Source organism: Cinclus cinclus, chromosome 23, assembly GCF_963662255.1.
Source record: "Cinclus cinclus chromosome 23, bCinCin1.1, whole genome shotgun sequence".
Classification (NCBI taxonomy): Eukaryota; Metazoa; Chordata; class Aves; order Passeriformes; family Cinclidae; genus Cinclus; species Cinclus cinclus.
This window is the reverse complement of record NC_085068.1, coordinates 3,299,898-3,320,295: the sequence shown is the minus strand read 5'-3', so window position 1 is coordinate 3,320,295 and position 20,398 is coordinate 3,299,898. Positions and strand designations below refer to the sequence as shown.

General features: G+C 53.4%; 1 protein-coding gene across 1 annotated transcript in view; it reads left to right on the top strand.

The window, feature by feature from the left end:
• Positions 1 to 16,586, top strand: part of EPHA8 (EPH receptor A8) — a 53,810-nt gene extending 37,224 nt beyond the window's left edge. Inside the window, exons 4-17 of the mRNA XM_062507726.1 lie at positions 398 to 553; positions 3,016 to 3,351; positions 5,520 to 5,644; positions 5,766 to 5,928; positions 6,678 to 6,774; positions 7,432 to 7,499; positions 7,952 to 8,077; positions 8,862 to 9,047; positions 9,632 to 9,693; positions 10,057 to 10,266; positions 12,199 to 12,348; positions 13,551 to 13,741; positions 15,008 to 15,163; positions 16,472 to 16,586. Of these exons, the coding sequence (XP_062363710.1) occupies positions 398 to 553; positions 3,016 to 3,351; positions 5,520 to 5,644; positions 5,766 to 5,928; positions 6,678 to 6,774; positions 7,432 to 7,499; positions 7,952 to 8,077; positions 8,862 to 9,047; positions 9,632 to 9,693; positions 10,057 to 10,266; positions 12,199 to 12,348; positions 13,551 to 13,741; positions 15,008 to 15,163; positions 16,472 to 16,586 (2,141 nt within the window). The remainder of the gene's footprint in view (positions 1 to 397; positions 554 to 3,015; positions 3,352 to 5,519; positions 5,645 to 5,765; positions 5,929 to 6,677; positions 6,775 to 7,431; positions 7,500 to 7,951; positions 8,078 to 8,861; positions 9,048 to 9,631; positions 9,694 to 10,056; positions 10,267 to 12,198; positions 12,349 to 13,550; positions 13,742 to 15,007; positions 15,164 to 16,471) is intronic.
• The last annotated feature ends 3,812 nt before the right edge of the window (positions 16,587 to 20,398 follow it).

Sequence of the window (20,398 nt, the reverse complement as noted above, 5' to 3'; positions counted from 1 at the left end):
TTGTAAATTTGCCCCATAAGTGGCATTTTGGAATAGCTGCCAATGGATTTGCAGTGCTGCATGGTTTGATCCTTGCAGTGCTCTCTGTCCTGTGGGCAGACAGGGGCTGGACTGCAGGCACAACACCTGGAGATTCGCAGGCAGCTCCTGAACAGCAGAGACACCCAAGTTAGCTGGTGAAGCAGTGGGGAATGGGTGTCAGGATGGCAGTAATGCAGCTGGGGGGAACAGAAGTTTCCACAGAGCCCAGTTTCCAAATGAGCAGCTGGAGGGGACTCACCCAGGTGCAGGTGCTGGTTTCCTGTGCACTACATGAGAGCACAGCTGAGCTTTGTGCTGGTGAGATCCTCTGAGCTGTGGGATGATCCTCATCTGACCTGTGCCCTTCTCTCTGCAGCCTGCCAGCTGGGATTTTACAAATCAGCCCCTGGGGACCAGCTGTGTGCCAAGTGTCCCCTGCACAGCCACTCGGAGAGCCGGGCAGCTCGCGTGTGCCGCTGTGACAGCAGCTTCTACCGCGCCGTGCAGGACCCTCCCTCGGCCGCCTGCACACGTGAGTACCCCCCGAGTACCCCGTGAGTACCCCCCGAGTACCCCGTGAGTACCCCCCGGCTGCCCTGTGCCCAGCTGTGCTGCACTGGGACACGTCACACCCTGGGACCTGGCTGCTGCTCCTGGCGGAGCCCAGTGCCCTCCCCTGGCCCTGTGCCTGCTGCCCAAGGTGCTCCACCAGCTCTACAGCCCTGAGTCTCTGTCTGGCATGGATGCTGAGAGCCCCCTTTAGCTGCATTCCCTCATTGCCTCTGTGTCACCCCCATCCTGCTGCTCCCCAAACACCAGTGACCTCAGTCAGTCACAGAATCATTAAGGCTGGAAAAGCCTCTCTGTTCATCGAGTCCAGCCATCAGCCCAGCACCACCACCATGTTCACCCCTAAACCATGGCCCCAAGTGCCACATCCACATATTTTTTAACACTTCCAGGGGTAGTAACTCCACCATTTCCCTGGGCAGCCTGTTCCAATGCCTGACTGTCCTTTCCTTGAGGCAATTCTCTCTAATACCCAATTTAACCCTCTGGTGGCACAGCTTTGAGGCCATTTCCTCTCGTCCTGTCACTTGTTACCTGGGAGAAGTGATTGACCCCCACACCAGCTTTCCTTTCCCAGAAGGGCACTGGTTGGTCAGACACCCCTGGGCAGCCATGGGGTCAGTGCAAGTGTTGCTGTGCTCTCCTCCTCTGTGGGTGGACACTGACACCAGGGTTTGTCGTGTGGTCTCAGCTCAGCTTTGCAATAGACTGCTTTGAGGGGCCTGGTGCTATTAAAGGGGACAAGGATGTCCCAGGAGGAGTCCTCCTTTCTGCAGATGGTCCAGGAGGACAGACAGGTGTGGCATTGCTAGCTGAGGCTGGACTGAAGGAGGGACAAGTAGCACCTGAATTGTGTTTCCCTGAGGAATATCCATCCCAGTTTCTTAATCCCCAAGGAAATGTGGGTTCACTTTTCCCTTCAGGTGAGCATATCCAGCTCATTAAGTGTGGCTCTCCCCAAAAATCTTCATGTTTCACCATTGCTTTCTGCTTCTCCCAGAACTGACATCAGTTCTTGCAGTCTGGCATTTGGCATCCTGATCCAGACTGTTTTACTTCCAAGGCATTTCACCCTGAGCCCTCCCTGTGTCTTGTCTGTCTCACGTTTGGCATATTCACTGCTCTGGGCAGCTCTGTGTCCCTTGCATCGGTGTTTGTGCACTCGGGTCCTGCTGCCCTAGGCACACCTCCATTGATCCCACTCTACTGGTTTGAAAGCAAAACCAGTGAGAGACTCCAAGTCAGAAATACAATTTAATAGGAAAAAAAAATGCAATAGTACAAAAGAAAACCACTGACAGAGTCAGAATACAACCTGATACCCTGCTAGTTAGGGTGGTGGTAGCAGTCCAGATGAAGTGGTCTTGTTGAAGTAGTGATCCTGTAGAAAGGTCTGGTATCTCTTGTCCTCTGGAAGCCAGTGGGTAAAGGCTGCTTGTTCTGTCCCAAACCCCAGATTATATCCAGGTGGGGATGCTTGGCTCCTCCCCCCTGGGCAGAGCATCTCATAATGGGCTGATGTCATTCCATGAGTCGTGCAGCAGGTCCTTGACTGCCCATGAAACAGAAATGGCTCCTGGAGGGAGTTATCTATGAGCCATGGGCAAGGCATTGATGAGCCCATTAACACAAGATATCCCTGGGGGGTGGGGGGGGAGAGAGGCAATGAAAACACTGCCCCTCCTGGTTTCAACAGTTCATGAAGATGGCGACAGAATACATATTTTTTGGGCGTGAGATGAGGAATTGAGGAGTAAAGAATAGTTCATCAAAATTATCTAACCAAGGCAATAAAGAATGCCTGACATTTACTGTGCTTGCAAAATCGAGAAGAGAGGCAGAGTAGTTTGTGATAAACAAAGCCAAAGCTTGCAAACTGGGTGAGGGGTAAAAAGCCACCAGTGGTAAGTGATAAATCCAAAACCCTGAACCAGTGAGAACTAATCTCAAGGCCTAAAATGTGCCCAAGAGGCTAAGACGCATGCTCCAGAGACAAAGTTGAAAAGTTCAAGTGCAATAAAAAGTTTGGAAGCCTTCATCAGAAACCCCCGACGACCCCCGAATTGGGGAAGTGCAAGCACAGAAGGACTTTTAGTTCATTTTAATATGAAGCAAAGGTAAGCAAGACTAGGGGAGGCTAAGACATGAATATGTATTAGGTATATTGTGTAATCCTAACACTTTAAAAAATAAATAGAGCAGTAGTTTAAAGTTTCGAGGTGCATGCTTTGAGAAGAGCTATCCCCCATGCACCTCAGTGCTAAATAAATGCATACCTACTTTATAACTCTCATTTCTCATGAGTTATAAAGTCTTTTCTGCGTATCAGGCACATCTTTACATCGTAACCTAGGACACCCACGCTCCACCGTTCCCACTACTCCAGCAGCCCTCACTCTGCCGCGCTCCCCGCTTCTCTTCCAGGGCCCCCCTCTGCTCCGGTGAACCTGATCTCCAGCGTGAACGGCACCTCTGTGACCCTGGAGTGGGGCCCGCCCCTGGACAAGGGCGGCCGCGCAGACATCGTGTACAACGTGCGGTGCCGGCGCTGCGCGGGGCACGCGGGGCCGTGCGAGGCGTGCGGCAGCAGCATCCGCTTCGTGCCCCAGCAGATGAGGCTGGTGCAGGGAGCGCTGACCGTCACCAACCTCCTGGCACACACCAACTACTCCTTCTGGGTGGAGGCCGTCAACGGCGTCTCCGACCTCAGCCTGGAGTCCAGGAGAGCCGCGGTGGCCAACATCACGACAAATCAGGCAGGTAGGAGGAGCAGACCCACCCTTCAGGGTTGGCGTGGGGGGTGATGCTGATGTTGCTCTGGCATTGCTCCAGCCGGTGTCCGCAAGAGCCAGAACCTGCTCTAGTAGTGAAGGACTGGTTTGGTGGTGGGCTTGGGATGGCCAAGAAATGGGACCCTTGTCCTCTCTGCTGCTGGCGGTGGGTTCAGGGAGCTGGGATGGGCTGGGGACAAGTTTCTGCCCAAGGTAACTTTTGCTCTTCTCTAGTTCTGCTTCATGATGTCCTTTTCTCTTCTCCGTTCCCTCCACTTCAGCTTGCAGCCACTGTTGGAGGCTCCTTTTCTGCAGGAGACAGGGGACATGGAGAACACTTGTTTATTGACATCAACACTAAGTGGAGCATGAATGTTTCAGGCTGGTCCTCCAGCCTTTTATCCCTTCCCAAAGGGCCAGGCAGCAGTTCATACTCTGCTCTTATCCCACGCCGATGCCAGGTCCTGGCAAATGACAGCAATGTTTGCTGTGAAAAGTCTCTCCCATGCATGTCTCACCTTTGCAAATTCCTCACTGCAAAATGATCTTTCTCCAGGAAATTCCTCTGAGCAGTGCTCTAGCCCAGGTAGCACAGGACTCTGCTCCATGGCACTTTTCCATGGAGCACACTGTGGATAGAGATCAGAGCAGGGACTGACCCTCCTTGTCAGTCTTCCCAGTATGAAATGAGCCCACAAGAACTTCCCATGATGCTGAGCCCCTTCTGCTCTCATGGCAGGGGTACTAGTGGGAGAAACTTGGGGGGCTTGGTTGGCATGAGAACAGGTCCCTTTGTCATTAATGCCAGCCTATAGCACTTCTGCAGCATGTGGAAACAGCTCAGTCCCGCTGGCTTGATCCCTCACAATCCCTCCAAGTGCTGATGAGCTGCCTCAGTCTGATGCCTCAGATTGAGATACTCTCAGGAAGTGCTGAATATTCCTATTTTGACCACTCAGCTGTAAAATGGATTCTGAGCAGGTGCTGTGAAAGCAGCGGGGTTGGGAATTTGGTAGTTCAGCTACTGTGCTCCAGCTGCTGCTGCCCTCCAGGGGGCTGAGGGACCCCGACACTGCATGGGGGGATCTCCTGGGTGCTGGTGATCCTTGTCCCCCCAGCCCCAATGGCTGAGCATGGCTAAGGCAGATGCAGCACAGATTTCCTGGGCTCTTTGGAGTGAAGGCATTGCCCATGCTCATGCAGTTTAACTGATTCCCACCATCCCATCCTGTCCCATCTCCCCACGGTGCTCTGTACCAGCAGCATTTTCTGCTTCTCAGAAGAGCCAGCCCCTAAGAGCTAAAACTGCTGACTTTCGGTCCCTGGGTGCCCCACTGCTGCTGCAGCCCCTGTGGCCTCTTTTGGTCTCTGTGCTGCTCAGTGACACCCCTGCGCTGCAGCCATGGCCATGGCAGCTCTATCTTCCCTGAAGCTGCCACATCCCAATTTTCACCTGACAGTGAAGCTCACAAGTGGAACCTGAAACCTTCCCATGAGTCAGACCCAATGGCTGCACCTGGCTGTCCCAGCACTCAGTACTCTCTGGGGAACTTCCAGTGGGTATTTTCCCAGTAAGAAAAGAGGCTGGTGAGTTGGTTCCTCCAGCTGTGACAGCTACAGTTCAGGCATGGTTACAGGTACAAGAACTGATTCACAGGCTCCCAGCACTGGGAAGATGACAAATATCCCAGGGCAGTAAAGCACCCCCAGAGCACTTTCAGACTGGTGCTCAGACTCTGACCCCTCTTATCATCTCCCCTTTCCCTTTTTCCCTGCCCCTCTCCCTTTATCCCAGGTAGAACAAGAGGGGACAGAGTGCTGTTAGGAATCTCCATGACCTGCAGCCACACTGGTCCTTCTCCTTTCTGGCCCCAGATGACAGCAAATCACCAGTGTCCCCTGCTGCCTGTGCTGGGACAGTGCCCTCCTCTCTCATCTTCCCAGAGCTGCTTCATGGGAAAGAGACTGATGCAGCCCAAACAAGGAAAAGCCTGTTTGCAATCCCCATCACAGCACTCATCTCCACATGGCTTTAGTTAAACCAGAAACCTGGTTTAAGCCAGGAGTCCTGTCTGGGACTCTGGTTCCACCCTTCCCTGTTGCTGTCTCCTGCTGCCCCCCTCAGCAGGCACCTAATCTCCTGTGTCTGGTCCCCAGCCCCGTCACAGGTGGTGGTGGTGCATCAGGAGAGCACAGGCCAGAACAGTGTCACCTTGCTGTGGCAAGAGCCAGACCAGCCCAATGGCATCATCCTGGAGTACGAGATCAAGTACTACGAGAAGGTAACACGGCTGTTTCTCAGAGAGGCCCCTCTATCAGCCAGCCTTGCACCAGGGGCTTCTTGGGGAGACTTTGTGGTCGCTGTGCTGACGGAGAGAAGATTTTATTGTTGATTTTCCCCAGGACAAGGAAATGCAGAGCTACTCAACTCTGAAATCCAAGAGCACCACTGCCACCATCTCTGGGCTCAAGCCTGCAACCCGCTACATTTTCCAGGTGCGGGCTCGCACCTCTGCCGGCTGTGGGAGGTTCAGCCAGACTGTGGAGGTGGAAACAGGGAAGCCAGGTGAGTGTGCGCAGATGTGGGGTGTGGGAAGTGTGGGCAGGGAGCATGGAGCCTGGTGATGCCCTTCTCCATGGCCACTGTCCCTCTTCCACACAGGGAAGGGGCCTGGAGGCACATCCCCCTGTCGTTTCAGCCTGCCGGGATTGCTTGAGGCTGCATTCCTGACATGGTTGGAACAAGAGGAAAAAGACTTAAGTTAAAACAGAGTTTAAGATAATAGGAAATATTTCTTCACTGAAAGAAGTGGCTGCCTAGGACAGTGGTAGAGTCACCGTGCCTGGAAGTGCTTGATGAATCTGTTGATGTGGCCCTTGGGGACTTGTTTAAGTGATGGCCTTGGCCATGCTGGGCTAATGGTTGAATTCAGTGATCTTAGAGGTCTTTTCCAACCCCGATGATTCCATGATTCTGTGCTTATACATTAGAAAGAAGAGGGAAGAAGAATGTAGCAGTTAGGGCAGTGAAAACCTGGAGAGGTCCTGAGGCTCCAGTCTTCCCTCTGTACTGGTTTGCGGTGTCACCATGGCTTTCTCAGACCTCTCCTTGGTTTTCCCACATGTAAATGGTCCCTGTACACTGAGAGAGCCTCAAAACTGGGAATAGGTAGGACAGTGCTTCATCTTTGAAGACCATGACCCCACTGTCAGCCCAAGGCTTTATCTTTGAAGACCATGGGCTAGGTACATTCCTGAGTGCTCAGCAGTGCACTCTCCACTCCAGCTCACCCCTTCCTACCCTGCTTTTTCCAGTGTCTCTCCGGTATGACACAATGACCATTGTCTGGATCTGCCTAACACTCATCACTGGCCTTGTCGCCTTGCTGGTGGTTCTGATCTGCAAGAAGAGGTGAGGGCTTTGTGGAGGCTAGTGGGTCTTTCTGGAGCTCTCCATCAGGGACAGGAGGGATGGGAGAACTTGGGTACAACTTTTCTCCTTTCAGTTTGTCCAGAGCATCCATAGGTCCAGGGTTAATAAGGAGCCAAGAGACTTCATTTAAGGGTCACCACTTTCCCTGAGGCACAGCCAGTCTCCAGATCTTCCCCTCACACCAGCAGGCTGAATACTAATAGATCAGTATATATACTATAATACATAATATGTGGAATATCAGTAGCACGAGCAATAGCAATACCAGTACTGGAACTACTACCAGTACGAGAGCTGACTGGATGGACTGGTGGGTAGGTTAGGAGTGGAGGGATCTTTTCTACAGCAGACAGATCCAAGTGAGACTGTGTGTTGTTCTGTATGAGCATGGCTGAGCCAGGCATGTGGAGCACACATGCTTTTAGCACTGCCAAGCCTTGGGGAGCACCTGGAGAGTACTTTGATCCAGACCAAAGTGTCAGTCCAGTGAGAGGCAGGGATGCAGCTGGTGGATGGCCGAGTGCTTTCTCTGGCAGCCCACAGCCCCAGCGTGCACTGCCTTCCGCCCTGCTTTTGGAATGTTGGTGGGAGTGAGGGATGGGGGCTTCTGTTCTGACCTTTGTCCTCCCGTGGTAGGCACTGTGGGTACAGCAAGGCTTTCCAGGACTCTGATGAGGAGAAGATGCATTATCAGAACGGGCAAGGTAGGACACTCTCTGGGAAGGAGCCCAGCCCCATGGATGGGCAGTGATGGGCTGTTACCCCCTGACACTGCTGTGGTTTCCAGGGGAAGGGTTGTGCCTCCTTCTGGGAACGTGTCTTAGGAGACTTGAGGGGGTGGTCTGATCCCAGGTGATGGGGCTGAAAGGTTAAACGGTGTGCACTGAGAGTGCAGCAGGATCATCCCAGAAAGCAGCAGGCCAGGGACAGGGGTGGGGGTGACAAAGTGGGACAATTATGTGGAGGACACCTGGGCAGCCAGGTCCTGAACTGCTCTGAGGACACTGCTGGGCCAAACAGTGACTTGTACTGTGTCTCCATGGCTCCTCAGCCTGTCCTGCCCCTGCCCATCCTCTGCCCTGCTGCTGGGTGTCCCTCCTCCCAGCAGGGCTGCCTGAGAGTGCTGATCTCCTCTCTCCACTTTGAAACCTGGCAGTGAAGTTCCCCGAGTCCAAGTTCTACGTGGACCCCCACATGTACGAGGACCCCTGTCAAGCTGTGCATGAGTTCACCCGTGAAATAGAGGCCTCCCGGATCAAGATTGAGAAGGTCATTGGGTCTGGTGAGTCCTGGGGCCCAGCTGCCTCTTTGCATCGTGTCTGCTCAGGGAAATCCATGATCTGAGGGTGTGCCGTGCCCCTGGATCAGAGCCGTGCTCAGCAGGGCTTCATCTGCTCCTTATCCTTGGGTAGAATGGGGCTTTGGGACAGTGAAATAAACCCTTGGGAGCAGCCTGCTGCAGGGGCTTGCTCATCAGCAGGCATGGCACTGGTGGCTCAGGCTGACACAGCAGATGGCTCAGCCTGTCCCCATGGGTGTCCCAACATGCACCCATGAAAAAACCTGGGGTGACAAGATGCAAATGAAATTGCAAGCGACATGGTACATTTTCAGAACAAAAGGGAATTTTGCATAGGAACAGGGGCTTTTGGGGAAGCACAGTGCAGAGCTGGAGCTGGAACTTCACCAGCAGTACCCTGAGGGCTTAACCCCGAGGAACGATGAGGGTCATCCTGTCTGCTCTGAGACTCTCAGATTTGTTCATTAAAAGCAATAAAACAAGTGTCACTGTAATCACTACCCTTGGCCCACTGCCTTCAGTGACAGGCACCAGAGTGAGGTGGTTTTTGATGTTCCCACTCTTCCTGAACTGGAAGCCAGAGCTAAGCAATCCTTTCAGAGGATTGAATCCTGGAGGGGTTGGAGTGGATTGAAATCCAGACTGAAAACCAGAGGGGCTGGGGCATGCTGTGAGTATGCTGCCAGACTGGATGATTCATGGTGTTGGAGGGTGAGTGCAAGAAGCTGAGGAGTTCTCCGTGCTCCCACTTTCCCTTGTCTTGCAGGGGAGTCTGGAGAGGTGTGCTACGGCCGCCTGAAACTGCCAGGGAAGAGGGAGATTCCTGTGGCCATCAAAGCACTGAAGGCAGGCTACACAGAGAAGCAGAGGAGGGACTTCCTGAGTGAGGCCAGCATCATGGCACAGTTCGACCACCCCAATGTCATCCACCTGGAGGGGGTGGTCACCAGGAGTATGTGGCTGGCAGGGGAGGGAGTGTATGGTGAGGCAGAGCTGGGATGCATCTCCCTGTGGGCAATCTGGGAGATGGGGGTCAGGGTGCACTCCATCCTTCACTGCCTCAGTGGCTTTTCAGATTTGTGCATTTACCTGGGACAGCCACCTTGCCTTCTCTTCCAGGACAAACTTCCCTGTGGCAGTTCCACATTAGTGTGCTCCAATCATTGTTGGTTTGGGAGATGTCCTACTCAAAGGCATTTATTTTAAAGGCTGCCTGTATTGAATCATAATTTGAAGTCTTCCTCCAAAAAGGCATATTCTGATGCAAAGCCTTACACTAATGGCATGCAAAATTCAGCAGGATAACAGAACTGACCCAGCCATATCAGTAGCACCTGGAGGGAGGGGTACCTGTCTGGGTTATTGCCACATCCCCGTCGCTGTGCCAGTCCTGCCCAGTTCTGGGGTGACACCAGTCTGAGGGGCTGCAGAAGACCCACAGAACTGAATTCACGTCTCTCCCAGTAAAAACCTGGCACTGGGCTTGCTGGAAGAAGGTGACTTCTCTGCTAACTTGACCTCCCTTGTCTTCTGCAGGCAAATTGGTAATGATTGTTACTGAATACATGGAGAACGGCTCGCTAGACACCTTCCTCAGGGTAAGGAGCAAGTTTGTATTTTCATTCACAGCACATCCCCTGGGGCTGGTTCCTGCTCCTCAGCCTCACAGCCACTGAAACCCCTGTGTTAGAGCTGTGGGTGCTGGGCTCTCACCTCTCCAACAGACACAGGCTCCAGGAATCATGTGTGGCTCCCTGCAGTGACACAGCAAAGGCAGGGACAACTGCCTGAGCACATGTCAGAGGCACTGAGAGGGCAGGAAGTGGGCAGGGGCACGAGCAGGGGGCACTGGGGTCAGAGGAGCCAAAGATGAGAGGCACTGGGGAGCTGGTTTAATGACAGCAGCACCAACAGGATGGTGCTGAGCACCACAAGCAAACTCTGGGTTATTTCCTTTCTAGAAACACGATGGGCAATTCACCATCATCCAGCTGGTGGGGATGCTGCGGGGCATTGGGGCGGGCATGAGGTACCTGTCTGACCTGGGCTACGTGCACCGGGACCTGGCAGCCCGAAACATCCTGGTCAACAGCAACCTGGTGTGCAAGGTGTCGGATTTCGGCCTCTCCCGCATCCTGGAGGACGACCCCGATGCTGCCTACACCACCACGGTGGGTGGCTCACAGCGCTGGTCCCTGCTGATGGTTGTTGCCCCAGGCCACTGACAAATGGAAAAGTCAGAGACTCTCAAGTAGGGCAGGAATGGCGTTGTCACTTCCTGCTGATATTTGGGCCAACAGCTCGAACCCAACGAGCTCCTGAGCCTTAATGCATTGTCCTTCACACAGGGGCATCCCAGAACTGAGTGTGCACTGAACAAAGAGCAGCAGGATGTGGAGGCAGGGAGTTATCAAACATCTCCAGCCAACTGCTCCCATGGGCATGTGTGGCTTCTGTGTCTCCACTGGAGTCCTTCCCTGGGCTGTGTGGCTTCATCCACTCCTCAGTTGTCCTAGAGCCATCAGTCCATAGCGGGGTGTGCTGGTCCACCCTTCAGCATTGTGGCTGCACACTGGTTTTTCCATGTGACTCTGCCTCATTCATGGATGTAGGAAAGGTGGGAATTGGTTTTGCAACCTGTGGTTTTATTTTGTGCAGGACACTTTTGTCTGTGAAGCTGCATGAAGATTTTTCTGGCCAACAAGCAAGCTCTGTTTCTTGATGTCCTCCTCCATGGGAGGTCATCAGAAGCAAAATGAAATGCATTTCCATGAAATTCATAGAATATGTTAAATGAAATGAGCTCTCTTGGCTCTTCTCTGGCCATTAAAAGAACCAGTGTGCTCCCCTGGAACATATCTGGTAGACAGACTGTTCCTGATGGAGGCCAGTTTGGAGCTGCAGCAGAGGAGTCCGAGCACCATTCCTCAGAAAGACCAAGACTACAGAAGCAGAAAAAGCTTCAGGCTCCTTTGGGGTAGCTGATGTTAAACATATCCCAGCAGAGCTGCAGCTCTGAGGGTTGAGTGCACTATGGCAGAGCCTAAAGAACGTGGCCCTCATGGTTTTTGCTTGGCTTCAGCAAAGTGGAGAAGCTGAGCCAGAGTGGCTCACTGTGTGTGTGTCTATGCATTCATCTGCTCCTTCTGGTATCTCAAGAAATAGCATCATGTCATTGCAGATAATTTAACTTTGGGGAAGGTTCCTACTGCTTGGTTTCTGGCGCTTTGAGGTACCTTGGTGCAGTGATGATTGGATAGTGCATAGTGTGGGTAGAGCTGAACCACAAGGATGCCGTGGCAGAGTCAAGATCTCTGGTGAGGTCTCAGTCAGGGTATCCTGCAAATGAGGTTTCTTTTGTGTTCAGAAACCTGTGTTGTCTTCAATGTGCTCAAGAGATTGCTTCCCCCAAGGAACTCTCCCAAAATCACATTGTTCATCTTCAGTCCTTATGAAGGCAGATGCCAGAGCATGTAGGACTCAGCTGGGTAGAGGCAACTCTCCCTGTACAGGTATCCCTGAATGGTGATGGCACACCGTTTCTGCCCCAGATGCTCTGGGAAGCCCACCTGATGTCCCCTACACTGTAACTTTCCTCTTCAGATGGCTGGCAACCACATTTCCATCTTAAAAGCATTCTTAGTCCATTATATTGCTGATTTTTGTCAGCATGGTCCTTTAACTGAATGCACCTGCCTTTTCAGTCCTTGCCTGTCAAAGCAGGGAAGGACAGGGAACACATCCCATCACTCTCCCTGTCTGCTCAAGTCAGGCTCTCTGCTTGCACACAGAGTCAGCTCTGCACTTGTGTGCTCTGGTAGCCCAGGGCTCTTCCTCATCACTGTGAATTCCTTGTCTCTTGAGAACTGGGGGACCAAATTGTGCATGAAGACCTTGTAAAAGAGCATGGTGTTCTTGCTCTGCTGGGAACACCTTGAAGCTGTCCTTCACATACACCTCTGGGTTTATCTTGTGCAGATTACCTCCTCAGTCCTTTTTAGAAGATGCCACCCCAGCTTATCACTTGTCCAACAGCTGTCCCAGCTGCAGAGCTCGGGATGCTGAGCCCTGCCTGCTCTGAGCTCCCCTCTCTCCCTTCTCAGGGTGGGAAGATCCCGATCCGCTGGACGGCTCCCGAGGCCATCGCCTACCGCAAGTTCTCCTCGGCCAGCGACGTGTGGAGCTATGGGATTGTCATGTGGGAGGTGCTGGCCTACGGCGAGCGGCCCTACTGGAACATGACCAACAGGGATGTGAGTGCTGCCAAACCTGCTCCTGCTCCTGCTCTCCCCAGGCCAGCCTGCCGGGGCACAAGGAGCAGCTCTTGCCTCTCCTCACAGCCCCACAGGGTCGTGCACGTCCCCTCTGTGGTGACAGCTGTCTGTCCCTGCGCTGCACAGCCTTTGCCTTTGCAGTCCCATGGCTCCCAGGAGTGACCAGAGCTCATATATTGACTTACCTGCTGGCCCTTCCCAATCCTGCCCCATTCCTGGGGACACTGACCAAGCTCCTGGTACAGGGAGGTCACAGCCGTGCTGGCTCTGTGCACTGTGGCTGTCCCCAGTCCTGACTTTCTGCCGTCTGGAAAGATTCAGCACATATTGTGCCACATTTCCCAGTCCCTGGAAGGGGTCCCTAGAAGTGGGGCTTCCATAGGATGAGCCCCAGTGCACCAGCCTGCCAGTTCCAGTGCTGGGTGTCCATCCCTTCCACTGCCCAGATGAATCTGCTGAGAGCCTCAGCCTAGCACCATCCAGCCGTAGGCTTTGGGCTTGTCTGAGTTGTGTGGAGCCACTCTCACCTCAAGAGTAGCATAAGATCTGAAGGGAAATGTAGGTTATAATCCTGACCACAATCTGAGAGCAAAATTTCTAAAAGGAGGCAGTAGAATGAGTGTTTTGACTCTGCAGAACCACAGGTCTCCTTTTTTAACCTCATAGGTACTCCCCCTGTGCTGGGAGTCCCCTCTGTTCCTAGGTTTTTTTAAACTTTCGCAGTGGCTTTGGTGACAGCACGAATGCAGTGGTTTGCATTACCTCCTCTGCACAGTTCCTTCATGCCCTGTTTCCTCCAGCCTTGCCAACCAGTGCCACGCCCTGGCTGTAGAAAAACTTGAGTTTGAGTGCAGCCCTCCTGGCTTGTCTGCAGGAGGGAAGCTGCAATATTTTAGGCCACTGGACCACTAAACACTGGACAACTCAACAATATTTTTGGCCACTGGATAACTGTGTTGTCAGAGCACTGATTTCCCGTGTGTGGGGGATGTCCAGCCTGCTGCCAGCTGTGCACAATGCCTGCATGCAGCCTTGTTTAGCATGAGGCTTGTGCTTGCTCTGCTCCCCATCCAATATCCCCAGCAGCTCTCACAGATCTTCCTGTGAAGAAGGAAGGAACTGGGGAGGGCTGGGAGCAGGATGGGGGTGCAGCTCCGCTGCGGCTCATGGTTTCCCTGCAGGTGATTAACTCAGTGGAGGAAGGGTACCGCCTGCCTGCCCCCATGGGCTGCCCCAGCACCCTGCACCAGCTGATGCTGGACTGCTGGCAGAAGGACCGCAGCGAGAGGCCTCGCTTCTCCCAGATCGTCAGCATCCTGGACAAGCTGATCCGCAACCCTGACAACCTCAAGTGCACGGGCACCATGTACAGGTGAGGGCTGCCTGACCCCTGGGTGAGCAGGGGGTGATGATTTGATACTGGTCAGAGTATGTGGGTGAAGCACAAGAGATGGATTTTCATTTTTATTCAATTTTATCTATAGTACAGTGAGTTCTACAGCACCTCTAGCTAACAAGCTAAAAGCGAGAAAATGGAGCTGAATCTTGCTCGTTACAAGGTCTTTTAAGGCCTAACTATCCAATTACAAGCTAACATCTATATTATTTATACTTTTGACCCAATGACCAAACACCTGTGACCTGCACTGCAGGATTTTTCTATCCAGTCAAAAACTTCTACCTAAAACTGAGAAGAAGGAACAAGAAGAAAGAAAAAGACAATGCCCAAGAACCTCCCTCTCATCCCAGACCTATTACTGTATTCTAAAACCCCAAATTCCAAGCCCTTCACCATGTGATATTACAAATTTCTATTCTAACTACCAGTGACTCCAACTCCATCACTCAAATTTGGAAGGCTTCTCCAAGGCCTCAAGTCAAAAGCAGTGTTCCTTTGAGGGTCAGTGCCAGAAAGCACAGAAAGTTCAAAACTCTCATGCTTCAGGGTTCCAACATGTGGGTTGCAGGAATAAAGGATATCTCTGACTGGCTGCAGCACCAATAGTGTGGCCAGCAGGACCAGGGCAGTGATTTCTCCCCTGTGCTGGGCACTGTGAGGTCCCACCTTGACTCCTGGGGTCAGTTCTGGGCTCTTCATGGCAAGACAAAATTGGAGGGGCTTGAATGTGTCCAGAGAAGGGAACAGAGCTGGGGAAGGGTTTGAGTACCCTGGCTCCAGACTGAGGGAGCTGGCAGGGCTCAGCCTGGGGAAAAGGAGGCTCAGGGGGACCTTCTGGCTCTCCACAACTCCCTGACAGGAGGGTGCAGCCAGGCAGTGGTTGACCTCTGGTCCCAGAGAATGAGGGGCTGGAAAAGAGAAAATGGCCTCAAGTTGTGCCATAGGAGGTTTAGGTTTAATATTAGTGAAAATTTTTTAGTGGAAAGCGTGGTAAGGCCCTGGAACAGGCTGCCCAGGGCAGTGGTGAAGTCACCGTCTGTGGAGGTGTGGATGTGGGACCTGGGGACATGGTTTAGTGGTAGCTCTGGCAGTAATGAGTCAACAGTTGGAGTTGATGATCTTAGAGGGCTTTTCCAACCTTAATGTTCTCCTGATCCTGTAGGTTCCTTCAGGTGGCCGTTACAGCCTGCTCACCTTGACCCGATCTTTCTCACCTAACCCCTTCTGCTCTGCTCCCAGGTTCACCCAGACACGCCTGGACAGGGGTCTCCTCGACCTGAGCAGCTGCTTGACCGTGGAGGACTGGCTGGACTCCATCCGACTGGGGCACTACCGGGACAACTTCGCCATGGCCGGGTACTCCTCCCTGGGCATGGTGATGCGCATGAACATCGAGTGAGTAGCAGGGAACGAACAGCACTGGCTGCGTGTCCCTGCACCAACCCACCAGCCCCAAACAGTGACTGTCCTGCCTCTGCTGGCTTGTTCTAGCTGGCCCCTGGTGCCAGAGATGTATCTCTAGTGTTGAGATTTGGGACAATGGCCAAGGCTGCGCTGAGCTTTGAGGGAAAGGGTGGTAGTTGTACTGAGAGGCTGTGATCTCCAGGTCACCTGCAGTGCTCTGTTGTGGCTCACCAATGGTACCATAGGCCCATAGGAGGTAATTGAGGTTGCAAGGTGCGGCAGAGGTCACCTTACCCAACCTCCTGCTCACAGCAGGGTCAGGCAGGAGGTTGCTGTCTCCTTGTGCTTCTCATCTTCGTTTGCCCTGCAAAAGGCTTCTCTGGACTGGAGTGTGACTGTGCTGTTCTGCACAGCTTCTCTAGGATCTCTGGGAAACAATCATAGCCAGGCATTACCTTGGAGCTTTGTCAGATGCCTGAGCACAGGACTGGCTCCCTGCTCAGTGCAGCCAGGAGGGAGACATCACAGGCAGGTCGTTAACACCTGATCAAAGGTGGGTTAAGTAAGGAGAGCCAGAGAAGATCTGTCCCACCACCCTGTGACTGTACCGAACTTGATCTCCCACCTATCTAGGGAGTTTCCAAGGTGGAGCATCCAAGCAGTACCAGAAAAAAGGCAACTATGCCAGCTCCTGCCCTTTTACCTGCTTACATCCCTCAACCCTTGTTAGCAGTAGTGACAGGGCTGGCAACAGCCTGTTCAGCCTCTGAGGAGCCTTGTTCCCCGTCCAAAGGCATGGAGCTGCTGGACAGTGGTTCCTGTGGCAGTGAAAGGGAAGGCAGACAGTTTGTCATGTGCATTGATCAGGGCTGTACATGGGACCTTTGCTCTGGGATTGAGCTGATGCTGATCCTTGCTTCTCATGCACATCAGAGAATCTTTTGAATGGGGAAGGCTCATCATCCATCCGTCTTTCTGACTGGGTTATCTGAGGGCATCTCACTAAAACTGAATCCAATTTCACAGCATCGATCTTGTCACCTCCCAGCCTGTCAGGACTGATCCTACTCCTGCTCCTGCTCCCCGTAGGGCTGTCACAGTGGCTTTGTCAGGAGGACATGCCCAAGGGAAGGGCAGCCTCTCTGTCCCTGGGAGAATGCCCATGGACCCTTGGCAGGACCAGCCTTGTGCTGATGGGCAAGTGAAGAGCCAGACACAGTTTCCTGGGCTGCTCCATGGGGTGCAGTTGTCTCCCTGGGGACTGGCACAAGTGTCTTTGATGGTGTCTTTTTTCTTCAGGGATGTTCGGAGTCTGGGCATCACCATGATGGGCCACCAGAAGAAGATCTTGAACAGCATCCAGGCCATGAGATCCCAGCTGCTGAACACAAATGGCCCCAGGAGGCACCTCTGATCACAAGCTGTGCAGAGCTGCATCAGGCATTCCTTTACACTTACCCTGGCAAAGGGGCAGCAGGGTGGTGAGCAGGAACGGGGGCACCGGGAGCTGGAGCCCTGCCAGCATCTCTGTGATTTCAGCATTGGTGGAAACATGGTATTCCAGATACTTTGGTGGTCCTCTTGCCTCCTTGCCCCACCTGAATGGGGGAGCAGGCTTCCAAGAGGACACATCGTGACTCTGCTATTGCCCTGTGGCACTGGGTGTCTCCCCACAGCTATGCAGGATAGGAGACAACTCCTTCACCCAGTGGGATGGTCCAGCTGCTCCTGCAGGTGGAGGGGTATCAAACACATCAGCAATAACCAGGAGCAGTGAGCTGGGCTTGCCGTGGCACACAGCTCCTTTGGATCAGGCAGCTGAGGAGTTCCTTGGATCTCTGAACTGAGCAGGGCTCCGCATACTGCACACAGCAGGGACAGCCCTGCTTCCTGCACCTGCCAGCATGCTCCAGCCTGGACCTCCTGACCTGCACCAGCCTGAGGGGCGCTTCAAGGGCCACCTCTACCAGGGGCAGGAGGGCAGGGACAGAATACAAGGTGGCAGTGCCAGGAACAGCTGGCTCTGCCTTCAGACCATACTTCCCAGCTCTCCCAGGAGGAGAGTTGTCCAGGGCCTTCTGGAGACACAAGGAGCTCTGGAGTGCTGCAGGACACTCTCTTTAACCCACCAGCCCTATTCCTCCATGGATCCAGCACAGCCCTCCAGGCAGCTCAGGAATATTTTCTAGGGCCACAAGCTCAGGTTTCTCTGCCAGCGGAATCATCCTGGCCTCCCCCAGAACAGAGAGGAATGGGAGAGTGTGCTCCCATGTCACATGATGGAGGGACAGAGAAACAATTCTTCTTTGTTCTTGTATTGTCCTAGAGAAACCCAAGAGCTGTGCCATCACCTGGCTGCCAGGTCACCTGCAGAGAAGGGGTCCTGACAGTATTTCCAGATTCAGTCACAGCATCCTGTGGCTGGGGACAGGAGCTCTTGGAGCAGATGATCTCACTGCTGGTGACCCCAGTGTCTGGGAGGATGGTCTGTCCTCCACTGGAGCTTCTCTCTGGGTGAGGTGGCCTGGTGCTGGAGTGGCCTCTGAAGATGTGTGGAGCTGGTCCAGAGGCTGAGCTGGGCAGATGTGCAGATGAACTGGGGAGTGGGGCAGGCTGTGGGCTGGGAGTTTCCTTTCAGTGTAAATACAAATTTCTATGGGTTTGGGAACTGTTTTACTGAAGTAGGATGTTAAGTACACAAAATGGTCTCAAAGCACAGAAGCCTCACTCGTGGGGCTGAACTCACTGCAAAAAAAAAAAAAAATCTGCTGGGAGCATGGCTGGGGTGAGGGTGACTGGAGAGGGACTGGAGGGGAGCCACCCTCCCTGCCAGGGTCCAACCTGGCCCAGAGCACCCTGTCCTTCTCACGGGCACAGCAAACCCAGCATCACTGCAATGCAGGTGCTGGTGGCATGCAGCCTCAGGGCTGCTTCTGCCAGGCTTGTTTGGGCACGGGGTGGGGGGGGTGGGTGTGGGGGGCGGGTTAAAGCCATTTCTCAGCTGCAATAATCCTGGCTAAACCAGCCTGTGCAGGGCTGGCTTGGCTTTCCATGCAGGACACTTGTGTCCTGATGGATTCTCTGACTATGGCGGGCACTTTACTTCTTCCTATGGAAGCTTTTTGTAAGGGGGACAGAAGCAATGTGTTGTTTCATTTGTATTGCACCCTGTGTTCTGCACCCAGCCCTGGCACACTCTCTCCCCACAGCCAGCAGGTGATGAAGCTCACCCAAGCCCTGCAGCACAGGGGGCTGGGTGCTGGCCCTGTCCTCTCTTCCCAACATTTGGGACTCTGTCATGGACACACTGATGAGAGCAGAGGTCAGACCAGTGCCACACCTGTGTCCTTGGGGTTTGCTGGGCAACCCCAGTCAGGTGGGCTGCAGGATCTGAGGCTGGGAGCTGCCAGATGGCCCCTTCTAGGTGGTTCATGAGTCAGATCCTGCAGCAGGGGGTCACTGGGCTGCTCCTGGCTGTGGGGATGATGGGGCAGGGTTTGTCTTTTATGTTCAGAGTGTGCACTTCCTCCTGGACAATAAAAATCCCTCTTTCTGTGATCCATCTGCTTGCCTGTTATTGTCACTGGGCTGCACAGAGCTGTCACCACGTGCAGTGAGGATAGGGGACAACACGGCTGCTTCAGGGTGGCCAGCACTGAGATGCTCAGCTAGTCACCACCTCTCTTGCTCTAGAAAGCCTCCCACAAATGAAGGATGCTTCCCTGCAAAGCAGGAGTAGCCATGGGATGGGCCCACAGGGACAGGGAAGAAGCAAGAGGATGTTTGTAGGCTCCCAGGGGAGGGGTGCTGTGGGCTGGGAGAGGACACCCCAAAACCACAAGGTCATTGCTATGTAGGAGTGTCTCATGCAGGACCTGAGGCAAGAACAGGATATCTCATGTGCAAAGGCTCCTCTGAACCTCACGGGTGTCTTGTGGGTTTTCCTAGACTCATCCATGCCTTCTGGAGATAGAGAATTTTTTTTTAGAAAAAAGAAATATTAACACCAAAAAAACCAAACTAGTAAAGTCTCAGCCCTCATCTCCCGAAGTCTGAGCTGAAGTATGCTGTAACTCTGCTTGCAAAACTCTTCCTGCAGGGTTTAGTTGTGTTCCAGCTGTCCTTCAGTGAAAGATTTACCAGCAAATGAGTTGCAGGACTCAAAGAAAACACCATTTTCAGAAAATGCCCTATAAAAGCAAAAAGCCCCCATCAACACGGGGTGGGGTAGGCTCTAAACCCAGCCCTGCTCCCCATCCTAGGTGTGAGGAAAGGCCAGCCTGGCTGCCCAGGGCTCTGTCCTACCCCAGCCTGCCTGCACACTACCAGGTTATCCTGCCAGCCCATCCAGAGCTTCCTTCCTCATGGTCCCCTCTCACACCACTCTCTCCAGTCCCCCTTTATGGAAGCATTGGCCCTCAGGCTGGACAAGCTGCTCCTGGTCAGTGTCCCCTGTGCTGAGGGTTGAGTCCTGTGCTCTGCATTCCCCTTTGCCTACCCCATTTCTGTATTTCCATTTCCCATCACCATGACCCTGACTCTCTCCCAGGTCCTTCTCCTTTACACAGAGAAGCTGTGGCTGCCCCATCCCTGGAAGTGTCCAAGGCCAGGTTGGACAGGGCTTGGAGCACCCTGGGATGGTGAAAGGTCCATGGCAGGGATGGGGAACCAGATGGACTGTAAAATCCCTTCCAATCCAAACCATTTTGTGATAAATATGTTAGAAGGAATCTCTGAAGGTCGCCTCATCCTGCCCCTCCAGGTGAACCTGTGCAGGTTCTGGTCAGACCCTCCTCACATCATGCAGACATGGGCAGCGACTACTACATCCCTTGCTCGTGGTGCAGTGCTGTCCCTGTGCTCAGTGGGACAGCCTGGGTGTGCTGGGACCTCTCACTGTCCTAGACCAAACGTTTGGAAGGATGGATGATGCTGGCACCTGGCTCCTTGCCCAGGCAGGGGCTGGGACAGGGGCTGGGGCAGGGAGACTCAACCAGGCTGCTGTGCATGGATTTGTGTGGGGAGGGCCCCACAGCCACTACAGCATCACTTTGTCAAAGCCTGTTAGCATCATGCCCAGGGCATCACCCTGCTCACAGCCTCAGGAAGATTGACAGTTGTGTCATTTTAAAAGAAATTGCCATGAAATTGCAGTCCTGGCAAAGGCCCATCACTGGGAACACTTCTCCAGGACACAGAGCCATGTTTTCAGACCTCCTGCACTCC